Genomic DNA, 13,168 nt, shown 5'->3' on the forward strand with positions numbered 1-13,168 from the left:
TGTCAACTTTCATACCCTTGGAGAGGTTACAGGCTCCGAAACTAATTTGGCGATATGCAATTAACCAGTCAACCAAAAATGGATGCACACCGTACATTCGAGCCTATTCAAAATCAATAGCAATTCGGAGCCGCTACTCTAGGAAGGAATTCATGTCCTCCCTGAGTAAACAAAGTGAATCTCCCATCGTAAAATGATTTTTAAATGCATATTTTTAGCTACGATTGACCATCGTCATTTTTACTTCGCTGCCGGATCAGCGCGCCGCGAAATATCCGACGACGTCACGTCACGCGTGTGATTGCTAGTAGCAGACGATTGTGCATACACGCGTCCAGTACCTATTTAATAAGAATTTTGCCGCAAGCTCAGTTTAGTTTGATTGAAATTACTAAAGAATTCAGAAGTACAGCCTCACGCAAACGTCCTCGACAGGGACGCCCGGTCCAGCCAGTGTAAGCTTCGCAGCAGTAGCAGCATCTTCCTTCAGTTAAGACTCCCACCTTCGAACCAGCGATGAAATTCGCAACGGTAGCACCTCTGGTGAGTCAAATCTAATAACTTCCAGTAATTTATATCTGTGAAGGGATCCCGAGTGTCGAGAGCTGCGTGTGTCTCCCGTTGAAAAAGACACATTCCTGACAGATTAGATTGACTACCCGTTGGAAGATGCTTTGCTCGCAACGCATGTGTGTATTGACGAAGAAAAAAGTGTAAAAATTAGCCTCCAAGTTGTGGTGAAAGATCTCTAGGAGATTTATTTTTACGAGTCGAAGGAATTTATTAGACATCGTTGAATGCAAATGTTAATCGCGGGCGCCAAGAAATGCACGGTATATGGCATCGCGGTTCGGTGAATGTGTGTGCGCGAAGTGTCGACTAATTGGACAGTGTCACCCATCCTTGGACGAATCAAGATGGGGCTGCGGAAGTGATTTGGAGAAAAACTACAGTGTAATCAGCCTTGGATACCGTTAAATGGTCTTGATGGGTTTCTTTGTATGACATTTTGCAGGTGTCAAGTGAACATGTAAAAAATCGTTTCCCTTGAAGGCGATTTTGAAGGAATCATGAGTCATTATGATTAAGAAGTTTAAATGGAACATTCACCATTAAGAATTATTAATAATAATGTGTGTAATGAACTGTGGTTCATATAAAACATCCTTGACATCTTCTATTTTTTCAGGCTAAAGCAATCCTACTTACAGCTTTTTATAATATTGGGACAGTACTTGACAATGCATCCCATTACTCTATAAGTGAATTCATTTCATTTCCAACTGTATACTTGATGTACTAACCAAATGAGATCTTAGGTGTGCAGTTGGAGCAAAAATGTTCACGAGTCATGCTGGTCTAAAAGTTTAATTGGAATATCGGTATTGGAGTATGCAATCTCAAAAGTTACAATGTTTTTTGAGCTTGTAGTAATATATTCGGTAGAAAGTGAGGACTTGATTTATTGAATATACTCGACAATAGTGAGACTGAGATTGATATATCCTCCATAAGTGTGGTGGTACACAACTTACTAAAATCTTGATAAACTTCAACGTCTGGCCTGCTTATCAATAACTGGATCAATGGCCAGCAGCGCACCCTTCAATGCAATTCTACATGCTTTTACGCATGCTCTTCTACATCTTTTACTCTTGCACCAAAGCAGAATTTGGAGTGCACTTGGGAAAAAAAATTTGCCAAGACATGTACGGAATGAGTAAATCTACAGGAGTTGGATGACCAATATCTTTATTAGGGTCCAACATTTTCGAATACGAAACATAAAAATTGAATCTCCTCTCAATCGCTTCGCTTCGAGCACGACTACTTCCATAAGCGACTTCCTCTCTCTTGCTACTGAGTCACAACGAAAGTATTCGCCGCCAAACATGAATCGTTCATCAGTTATCCTCAATCTTGATGCTCGTCAATTCATTTCTAGTTGAAGCAAGTGGTAATTCTAATTGACGGGGCAAATGAACACAAATCTGCCTCCCCATTCAATCTGACTTCACTGTCATTTGTCATTTCAATGTACCGTGGAGTTCGTTTGACGGTGAAAATTGAAATGAACACGGATCATCGTAGAGTAGATAAATAGCAACAAAGACTTTTGATTTATGCTGACATAGAAACTGGTGGAAGAAGCGAGAACTCATTTCCAACTGAATGCGAAGGCCGATGGCTTCACAGTCTCCTGACTATCCTCAGTTGAATATGACTTTGCCAAGCCCTGATCTTTATTGTTTTCATCAGCCCTGATTGAAGATGCGGAAGTAACAGTCACATAGGCATATATTACCAAGAAAGTAAGAGCCGAGCTGTTGAACCTGGGGAAAAATCTGATGAAAACAAGAAAAAACAAGAAAAGCAAGATTTTTTTGAGCTGGAGAAAGAACCGGCGGTTAAGAGACAAGTCTTCAAGGAACGCGAAGTGAGAATTCCAATGTGAGAGCTCTATCTCAAGAAACAATGATTGAGTGCTGAAACCAGGACAATATCACTACGGAGGAGAATCAAAGAAACGCCCTAGTGTTACAGTGCAACTTGGGTGACGTACCGGTCGCAATACGGCTGAGGAAGACGTACTGTGGCACGTAGACGGCATCTTTACGGCTCTCGGTGGCTGCATCTGACAAACTGGAGGAGGTGAGAAAAATCGAAGCATGATGGTCTATGTTTGGATTTTGTGCATCAGGCGGAAACCTGTGGTCAGATTTAGGATCATTTGGCTACTAGTGGTTGATGACCTTCTGAGAAATTTAAACCTCACACACTCGGACATTTGTGTCGAGACGCGGAGATCAATCTCTGGGGAAAGGCATACCGCATCTTCGAAGATCCGATGTTAAACGACACCGGTGGAATCGTCTCCTAAAGACTATTGGTGAAGGTTTTTCCCGAAACATAACCCAACGAGATGGACATATAGGGACGTCATATGGAGAGGGAGCAACCGGGCGTGATCATGTATCTAACGAGATACTCGTAACCAGTCTCCCATGTTTCACAAAAAAACACTGCGTCCGGGATAAACATGTCCACGCTGCTGTTCGCAGTTTTGTGTTTGAATACAAACATGATTTTATCGTACCTATGTTTGAAAATGTGACATGTTTGTATTCGTGGTATGTTTGGACATACGATGTTTAATCCCAATGTTTCACATGATGTTCGAATATGGTGTACAGTTTCTCTTGCATTTTCACTCCAAGCACCGGAAGTGCGTAGAGTAGAAGAAGCGAATCGGACATCACACCACCACCACTAAACGCGTGGTGTGTTGGTATGTTGACATGGAAAAAATGCTTTCCTATGATGACAATGGGTGCTTCGTCCAAAACATTGGGCAAATAAAAGAATCCTCTTTATCTGTTATGAACAAAATAAACGTCGATTGATATCAGAGTTTTTCACAATTGATATCATTATTTAGTGCACGCATCAATTTTTATATTGAACTAGCTGACACGGCAAACTTCGTCCCGCCCAACATTTGTTTTTTGTTATCAATACCTTCAAACATTCACGTTTTCTTACTATGAGCAAGTTCATGGGTCCAATCGCAGAACTGTTCATTGATTGATCTTCTAATCGACCCCGTTGAATTTACCTTTTACTATAAAATTCCTAGTATTTCTAACAAAACTCATCATCATAATATCAGATTATTTTCAGACACAATTCTCGTTCAAGATTTTTCAACCACTTGCAAATAACATGTTTCTCCGTCACATGGAATTGATGTTTCATACAGAAAATATGATAGAATAAAGACAGCCCTAAATCGGACAATTCGTTCCTCGAGTTCTGCTTTTATCAACATATTCGGCGATTCTTTTTTTTTTTGTATAGATAGAAGAAGATATAGGAGTGCGTTTCATCACATTAAAATCCATTTCCAGTTTCGAACAAAGATCAATTTCGCTAGCGCAAACATCAAATGAACTAACAGCCCTTGTCACTATGTAATTGTAGAACATATAGGAATTTAATTTTCCGAATTTTCCCTTTTTCCTTCAGAGTTTTCCGAAAATTTTAAATTGTCATGTTTGGTTGGAATATTTTTGGTTGAAATATGTGTAATATTTTTATGGGACCCCTCTCCATTCCAGAGGAGGGGGGGGTTTCATACCATCACAGAAATATTCCTCCCTTCCCTCAGAAAGGTGGGAGGAGTGTTGAATCACTTTAGAAATGTTTCTTGCCCCTAAAACCTCCACATGCCAAATTTGGTTCAGTTTACTTGATTAGTTCTTTTATTAGTATGTTTCATTTGTATGGCAGTCCCCCCCTCAGAGAGACAGGAGGAGTGTCTATTCACCATGGAAACGTTTCGTGTCTCCTAAACCATTCGCATGACAAATTTGGCTCCATTTGCTTGATCAGTTTTCGGATTATGCAGAAATTTGCCCTTCATTTGTATGGCAGCTCTCCCTTAAAGAGGGGGTAAAGTGTCTAACCACCGTAAAAACATTTATTGCACTCTAAAACCTCCATATGCCAAATTTGCTTTCATTTGCTTGATTAATTCTCGAGTTATGCAGAAATTTGTGTTTAATTTCTCTAATCAAGTGTCTAACCACCATAGAAACGTTTCTTGCACCCTAAAACCTTCACATGCCAAATTTTGCTCCATTTGCTTGATTAATTCGAGTAATGCAGAAATTTGAATTTCATATGTATGGCAGCCCCCCCTTTAGAGAGGGGGCCGGAGAGTCTAACCACCATTGAAACATATATTGCATCCTAAAACCTCCATATGCCTAATTTGGTTTCATTTGCTTGATTAATTCTCGAGTAATGCAGAAATTTGTGTTTCATTTGTATGGCAGCCCCCCCTTAGAGAGGGGGGTGAGGAGTCTATCTATCATAAAATCATTTATTGCACCCTAAAACCTCATTATGCTTAATTTGGTTTCATTTGTTTGATTAATTCTCGTGTAATGCAGAAGTTCGTGTTTCATTTGTATGGCAGCACCACCACCCCCCTCCCACCCTCTAAGAGAGGGGGAGGAGTATGTAACCACCGTAAAACGTTTATTGTACCCTAAAACTCCCACATACCAAATTTGGTTTCATTTGCTTGATTAATTATCGAGTAATGCAGAAATTTGTGTTTCATTTGTATGGCAGCCCCCCCTTAGAGAGGGGGGTGAAGAGTCTATCTATCATAAAAACATTTATTGCACCCTAAAACCTCATTATGCTTAATTTGGTTTCATTTGTTTGATTAATTCTCGTGTAATGCAGAAGTTCGTGTTTCATTTGTATGGCAGCACCACCACCCCCCTCCCTCCCTCTAAGAGAGGGGGGGGAGAATGTAACCACCGTAAAACGTTTATTGTACCCTAAAACTCCCACATACCAAATTTGGTTTCATTTGCTTGATTAATTCTCGAGTAATGCAGAAATTTGTGTTTCATTTGTATGGCAGCCCCCCCTTAGAGAGGGGGGTGAAGAGTCTATCTATCATAAAAACATTTATTGCACCCTAAAACCTCATTATGCTTAATTTGGTTTCATTTGTTTGATTAATTCTCGTGTAATGCAGAAGTTCGTGTTTCATTTGTATGGCAGCACCACCACCCCCCTCCCTCCCTCTAAGAGAGGGGGAGGAGTATGTAACCACCGTAAAACGTTTATTGTACCCTAAAACTCCCACATACCAAATTTGGTTTCATTTGCTTGATTAATTCTCGAGTAATGCAGAAATTTGTGTTTCATTTGTACGGCAGGCCCCCTTAGAGAGGGAGGAGGGGTCTCAAACTATCACGAAAACTATCTGGCGGACACAAAGTGTCTCAGGATGTCCAACTCCTTTGCTGTGGGGTGAAGCTGATAGTATGAAAAAAATATGAAGTTGCTTGAAAGTGCTGCTGCTGCTTATCAATAGCCTTGAATAATTTTTGTTGTAGGCTTAATAAACGTAATATTTAAGTAAAATTTGTTCTATTAAATTATTTTTTGTAGTTTTTTTTTCATCGCCATCCGAAAATAGTCCATTTTTTTAAAGCATACGTTAACACTAAATTGGATGAAAAATGGATTGAAGTTTTCGAGCATTCCATTCGGTAATTTGAAGAAAATTGTTGAATTTGAATCGTGCTTGCCAGGCTTTAATGCTCTAACTGAGCCAGCGATTTTCAGGAGTAAACAAAATCTAGACCACCGAAAAATCACAACTGAATGACGATACTTAGAAAGAAATAAAACAGATAAGATTTAATTGCAAGGACACATGTTAAGTGTTTCACGAATAAATGAGACTCGCTAAACTACGGTTTATTTGCACATAACGTATATACGTTTATAACGTATATACGTTTATAACGTATATACGTTATGTGAACGTTTTGTTTTTTGTGTCCCGCGTTAGACCTTTGACCAACAGAAATTTAAAATTCATAATGCAACTATACAAAACAACCACCTGTCCATTATACCACACCCCCCCCCTGTCCGTCTTACCCGCTGTTCCCCTATAAATCTGTCCATATTTCCCTCACTACCTGTCCATTATTCCCGCATCGATAAAAATGTTCTACTTTTCGGTCTTGTTTTAATTTCTGTAAAAGACATGTGAGAACATATTTTTATAAAACATTTGGCCAATTATTTCGAAAACCAGTATATTGAACTGTGAGAAACTGCTTTTAAGTTTTGAAAACATGAGTTCCCAAGGATACAAGTGATGTTTTTCTTAACATGTCCGTCTTACCCCCACTTCCCTTATTGCACTGAAACTTGAAACATAACGGAACGCTTGTTCACGTTGATCGAGATTGTTGGGAAAGAATATTTTACAGTTATTATAAGAGCACCAAAATAATGTCGTGGAGTATGCAGTTGTCGCTGCAAATGGTAATGGCTGGGAGCATTGTTGCTACCTTGCAGTCTTTACCGTTCTGTTCTGATCTCATGAATGATTTGGATTATTGAATTCGTATGCTCTACCCTTCTCCTCATCCAGTAATGACAGCGAAGTGAAGTTCACACACGGATGAGCACCAAATTACAACGAGAAGTTGTCAATGTTATGCTGCCTGCCGTATGCACGTATAAATACACTACACAAACAGTTCGATTCAAGTACGGTATGTTCCTGGTGAATTTTTGCACTGAGCAAAAATCGAATTCGGAGTTTATACTCGAACGTGAACTAAAGGAACCATTAAATGGTCCTCCAGAGGATAAAAGAGGACAGATTTTTATGTTGTCACGGTTCGAACAAGCGCCGTGAGTTTGCCCTAAATCGTACGGGTAGTGTATAGGTTCACATTTTCTAGGAGGCTTTTCTGATAAAGTTGTTTGGAAAAATAATTTGTTAGTTTAAAATAACGCATAAACAATAGCGCATTGTGTTTATTCATTTCCATATACTGTAGAACCCCAATTATCTGCGGAATTGAGTGCCAATATCATCGCGGATAACAAAAATTGCGGAAAAGGCAATAAAGGAATAAAAATGAGATGCAAGCAAAAACTATCAATGATAATAAGACTATAACAAATGATCAAACTGACCATCTTTGAGGTCGTTTACACCAGTGGTCAGATCGTATGAAAACACTGATCTAAACAAAAGAGTAAGAGCATACATCTCTCTGACGAATTTCGGAAATACCCACTTTAGAGTCTAATCCGCACATTATATTCAAATGAATAACTGTGTTGTTTCGTTCTTACTATTTCAGTTTGTCGCCCTCACATTGGGTATCGTCTTCAGGGTCCACGCCAGAGCTGCAAATGATGGAAAATACGATAAGCGAAGATACAGTAGTGGGAAGTACATGCACACCAATGAAGGTAAGGTCTCGACTAGTTATTAAGTTTAACCTATAACTGCACACAACACCACACCACAGGATACACGTATTGGCTAAATAGATTTGCGTAGCGTAGGTATAATTCATAATATTATACAAACACATTCAGACAGTGGGTATCATCACATCTAACATGAATCTGCAAAACAAATAAATTATGCACGAAGTCTGTCAGCTATTGATTTATGGTTTCCTAGTTCAGAAAAAAAAGAACCTCTACTTCTTAATTTGCTTTTGTAAAAAAAATCTCGAAACGGATTCGAAATTTGAAATTTGAATAAATAATTGAAAAACGTGGAGCAAATGGAGCATAGAAATTTACTAATAAATTTTCCCCTACGCATTTGCAGGTGATTATGTGGAAGATTTGGAACGCTATCGCTACGTCCACTATGACGATGGCGATCGCGGACGCTACATCCATGTGCACGTTCCGTACGATGGCGGTTACGGCAACTACGAGGGTGGCCACGAGCCCTACCGTAATCCCCCGTACGACGCCACAGGATTGTATGCGTATGTTCAAAGACCAAGAAATGAATCATGTTTACGATTGCTAGAACAATACTATAACACTTGTAGCGATTCCAGTGCCGACAATCCTTTCAAGGTGCATGAGTACGATATCAAACAGCCGAACCTGTATCTGGAGTATGGGACACCCTATCCCGAGTTCAACTTCGATGCTTCATCCAAACAGGAGAAACAGACACTATCGTCAGCCGAGCCCGACGCGAGGATGTCCAATTTTCCAGGCATCGCGTACCTCCCGGTTCCTGAACCTTCGGCAAAGGTTGTTACTCACGAGGGAAAATTTAGCGAAGCAGCTAGTCGAAACTTTGCAAATACATTCGACCACAGTACGATAACGTTAACAACTGTTAGCCAGGGAAGGACCCAAACTGATTACGCCACCAACGTACCTGAGGATCAAACGAGCACCGCGCTGCCACGAAAAACGTCGTCTCAATCGGTAACATCTACTCCCTTTATGACAACTGCTTCCTCAACGACACCAGCCTCCGTTGAACTGCAATTGCAACAATGCAGGGTTCAACTCGAGTCAGCTTTATTGAAATTAAGCCACGATAAAGTCACTGAGCGCTAATGATCACGTGCAATAATAGCGAGATTGTCATCAGTTTTTTCTAGATGTTAATGTAAACCATCCCACGCCATAGTTCATAGCGAGAGATCGTTCTGTCAAACTTGAAGATTAATTCCCGCAATGCTGTAGATATTTATTTAGTACGAAAATAGTGTAAGAATATTTATTTCATCGAATGTAATGTGCTGAAATAAACGAACTTGTCAAAAGCCGGAAGCTTTGTATATTTTTTTCTTTTTTGAAGCTTACGAAAGTCCGAACGTTATCGTAACGGGTCTTCCATTAGGGACTTGTCAAATATTTTTCAATAAAACACAGCTTTTTTGAGATATTGAGTTCAAATTTATTCTGTTCATAGTTCGACTCTAACATTTTGAGAATGTAATTCGATTTTGGTCATATGTCTACATTCCAACCGGAATGTTGCGAATTTCGCATTGGATGTTGTCTTTGAGCTCTTCTAAAGTTCCTGTCTTGTTAGCAAAGACCAGTGACTTGAAATAGCACCATAAAAAGAAATCCAATGACGTCAAATCGCATGATCGAGGCGGCCAATCGACAGGTTCGTTTCTCGAAATAACATGTTCGCCAAACTTACTTTTAAATGAATCCATTGTAACGTGCGCTGTGTGGCCGAAAATATTCACGTTCAAGACATTCAAGATCGATCGTGAGTTCAAAACTCAAGGCCCTTAATTGACTATCTTAGTGTTGTTATAGAATAACTACGTCCACGCAACAATCATCAGCGATGGAGATCGATCCACGGTGGAACAAAGATCGATTCATCCATACAACTGCTCTGCAAGTAACATCGGGCTGTTGTGCTATTAATAACCCAACAATGATCAACATCAACTGTCTCCGCTGTCCGGTCTGCTGAACAATGGATGAACAAAAAGAATACTTTTACACCTAAATGGCTACTACTGTGTAACTTACCATAATGTAAAGAAACAGAAAAAATACTCTTACGCCTAAATGGCAACTAACTACTGTGTAATTTGCAATTTATAGAAATCGAAAACATGTAATATGTACACGATTAATAACCTGGCGCTGTTACAGCTAAAATGCTCATGAGCCTATATAAATAAAGATCCTGATCCATGGAGTAGCGAGAACATCGCAGAATCTGAGTGTGAAATTCTGAAAAATTTTAAAAGCGAAACTCTACCCATCGGTCTGGGAAAAAATTAAAACACCAAAATGTTGTGCCAACTATTCAAAGTATGTTTTTCTATTTGAATGATACAATCATGATTGATACATCCAGAATATTTATTATAGATTGCACGAAATGTGGCGAAAGGAATCTCAGTATTGGGAGTAAAAATTCAATGAGCAAACAATTCGAAGTTCCACAGTGCCTCAGTAAAGTGCTAAATAAAGACCGGATTCAGGCGGCACGATAGCCGAAGTATGCTCATTTAATTAATATTCATTGATCCTGATTTTGTTTGTATGAACTCGTATGGAATAAATGTTGTAATTTGTGTAATTCGTTTTTTTTTTTCAATGAAATAAAAATGTTTTTATAACGTCCGAAAACACAAAAAAAAATTTTTGGCGGGAAGTACAATTGAATTATGATTAGTGATTCTGAACGCTAGCATTAATTAATGCAAAAAGATAGTTCGTCATTTTTATCAGAATTTGATTTATTTTGCCTTCGATAACAATACTTTATCTATGTAGTGGATTATTATAAGAAAAGTAACACGTTTTATCCCCTCCTGATTATTGGATTCTTTTTGACAACAAATTTGATTCTATTCGCATGACCCAGATATCAACGAAAACAAGGGGAATGAACAGCAACGCCAACATGTCATGATGTTTATTTTTCATTGCATCTTCATTTTCATCTTGAAATTTGAATCATCAGAATTGAATATCAAGGCGTGTTAGTCAGAATCATAACATAAAAATTCAACGTCAACCAATTGAGAGTGAAATCGACTAGGGGGTATGTTGGTGTGGATGCATGATTTTTGGACGTTTTTTGAGCTCTGAACAAATGAAACAAATAATATTTTTTAATAATATTTTTTTTATTCTATTTCTGTTAAAATTTTACAAACGTGTGAAGTGAGAACGGTCAAGGCACAGTGGGGCGACTCCATACAAAGGTTGGCCAAGCAAAAAAAAGTTTCGTTAAATGCGAAAAAAAACATGGTTTTTACATAATTTCGGGATGCTCCACACGAATCTGGTATCCATTTTTTCCAATTTTTCCATCAATCCAATTTTTGGGATTTTATGGCACCCTCTTCTACGAAGAATTTTTCACATACTTTTCTATATAATTTTATGATCTTTGAGCACAAACAAACTCACTGGGCGTTGAAAAAAATCATAATCTTCTTCTTATTCTTCTTCATAACCAGGGATGGTTCCAATCGTATCAACGAGCACTCGTTGCATTCTCTTATTTGATTCATTCAACGCACACAATAATATGTTTTGAATCACTCATGAGACAGAAAACTGACGTGCCAACGAAAACACTGAATGAACACAGCTTGAGAGTCATCGCTTGGTAGCTGTGCGCGGGTTCATCGATGCTCGCTTGTATCATTTGATGATTCGTTCGTTAGTATCTGCCGTCGCTTTACTTTCGTTTCCTGATCCGATTGGGTGCTAAAGGTGGCCGTACACTGTTTGCCCGGAGGTCAAATATTTGATATTTTTTGACAGATAAGGTTTGATTTGATATTTGTACAAACACTATTTTGTTTGCCACTCTTCAATTTTAAACAGTAGTAAACAATATCAAACACCGAACATGGAAAAAAATCAACTGAAATATCCAAGGTAACCTAACCATGTACCGACAGGTTCGAAGAACAGACTGAAAAAATATTTTAGGCATCCAATAATTGAATATTTGATTGTCGTGTTTTGTGTAGAATATATTTGATCAGTACACGTTGACCAAATTTTATCTGTCAAAAAGAGTCAAATATTTGGCTTCGGTCAAACAGTGTATGAGCACCCTAAGCCTCGAAGCTTCGGATCGAATCGTTTTGCGATAGATTTGTGTCGCTCTCAGAAAAGAAATGAATCGCAAGGCAAAAAAAATCTACATCAAGAACAAGTAAAGTGCGATGAGAATGTAACCTTTCGATGCGCAGTGGGCATTGATAATACTAGCAGGTGCGCATCTAACAGTTGTCGTGTAATAACTTTTAAAAGAAAAGCCAATAGGGTTCAGTTTGCTTACCAAAAAGTAACTATATAATCGAATTTGTTAGGCCGTGAGCGCCTTTTTAAAAAAGAACTTTATTTAATTATAGAACTGTTACACTTGTTTATCGCACGGGGTTTAGATAATAACTAACTAATTGATATTAATTGAAGGTCTTTTATGCCCTACTAATTACTAACATAAGTGATTTACAAGCAAAAGCTTGGCATCCAGGAGCCAAGAAGAGTTCGATGACATGGTTAAGCGAATCAACATAAGGGATGCTATGTTTTGTGCAACCGAGGCTTGGGACGAGGTACCGGTTGATTCCATTGTGAAGTCATGGAAAATGCTGATATCCCGTTGTCGGTTGTAAAAGAATACATACTTTCGATTCTGCAGAAATTGATTGACCAGGACAATACCCGCAAAATGTAGAAACAATACTCTATGCAAACTACGCACAGTCGTCAAAGTTTCAGTTTTTTGGAAACCGTAAAATACCCAAGGGATATTATCAAAAATCTAATTTCGGGATTTAGGTGACAAAAAAATCAAGATGACAGCGAATCTCGACGTTACATGAAATTTAAAGACATTTGACATCATCATTTTTTTTTACAAAACTCCGATTTCATGCAATCTCCCACTAGGTGATTTTATGGTTCTCGGAAGACTCAAACTTTGGCGTCTTTATGACAATAGTAAGTAAAGTCCGATTGAGCTGAAATGTTGTATAGTGTATTTTTTCGAGGTAATCAACATTTTTCAGTGAGTCCCATTCGTAAATATTAGATGACAATTTTCACTGTCACTCTAATGCACATCGTTACTCATGAATTTGTTTTTTAACCGTATCTATTCTGCGATAATATCGTAACATATGAAGATGCTAAATAGACCTTTCGAGAATCCAATAAATCAAAGGACTATCCAAGCGGATTCGAAGATTTATCACTTATTTTGTATTCTTTGCAACAATCTCAATACTCCTACCTCAACTTTTCTTTTTTCTTACTACATCCATGATTATTCGAA

At 38.5% G+C, this 13,168-nt stretch overlaps 1 protein-coding gene across 1 annotated transcript in view; it reads left to right on the top strand.

Moving 5' to 3' along the window:
• The first annotated feature begins 392 nt into the window (after positions 1-392).
• LOC129773356 (uncharacterized) overlaps positions 393-13,168 on the top strand; it is a 51,187-nt gene continuing 38,411 nt past the window's right edge. Inside the window, exons 1-3 of the mRNA XM_055776953.1 lie at positions 393-543; positions 7,701-7,812; positions 8,183-8,935. Coding sequence (XP_055632928.1) covers positions 517-543; positions 7,701-7,812; positions 8,183-8,935 — 892 coding nt within the window. The 5' untranslated portion in view covers positions 393-516. The remainder of the gene's footprint in view (positions 544-7,700; positions 7,813-8,182; positions 8,936-13,168) is intronic.

This window comes from Toxorhynchites rutilus, chromosome 3 (genome assembly GCF_029784135.1).
Source record: "Toxorhynchites rutilus septentrionalis strain SRP chromosome 3, ASM2978413v1, whole genome shotgun sequence".
NCBI classification, from domain to species: Eukaryota; Metazoa; Arthropoda; class Insecta; order Diptera; family Culicidae; genus Toxorhynchites; species Toxorhynchites rutilus.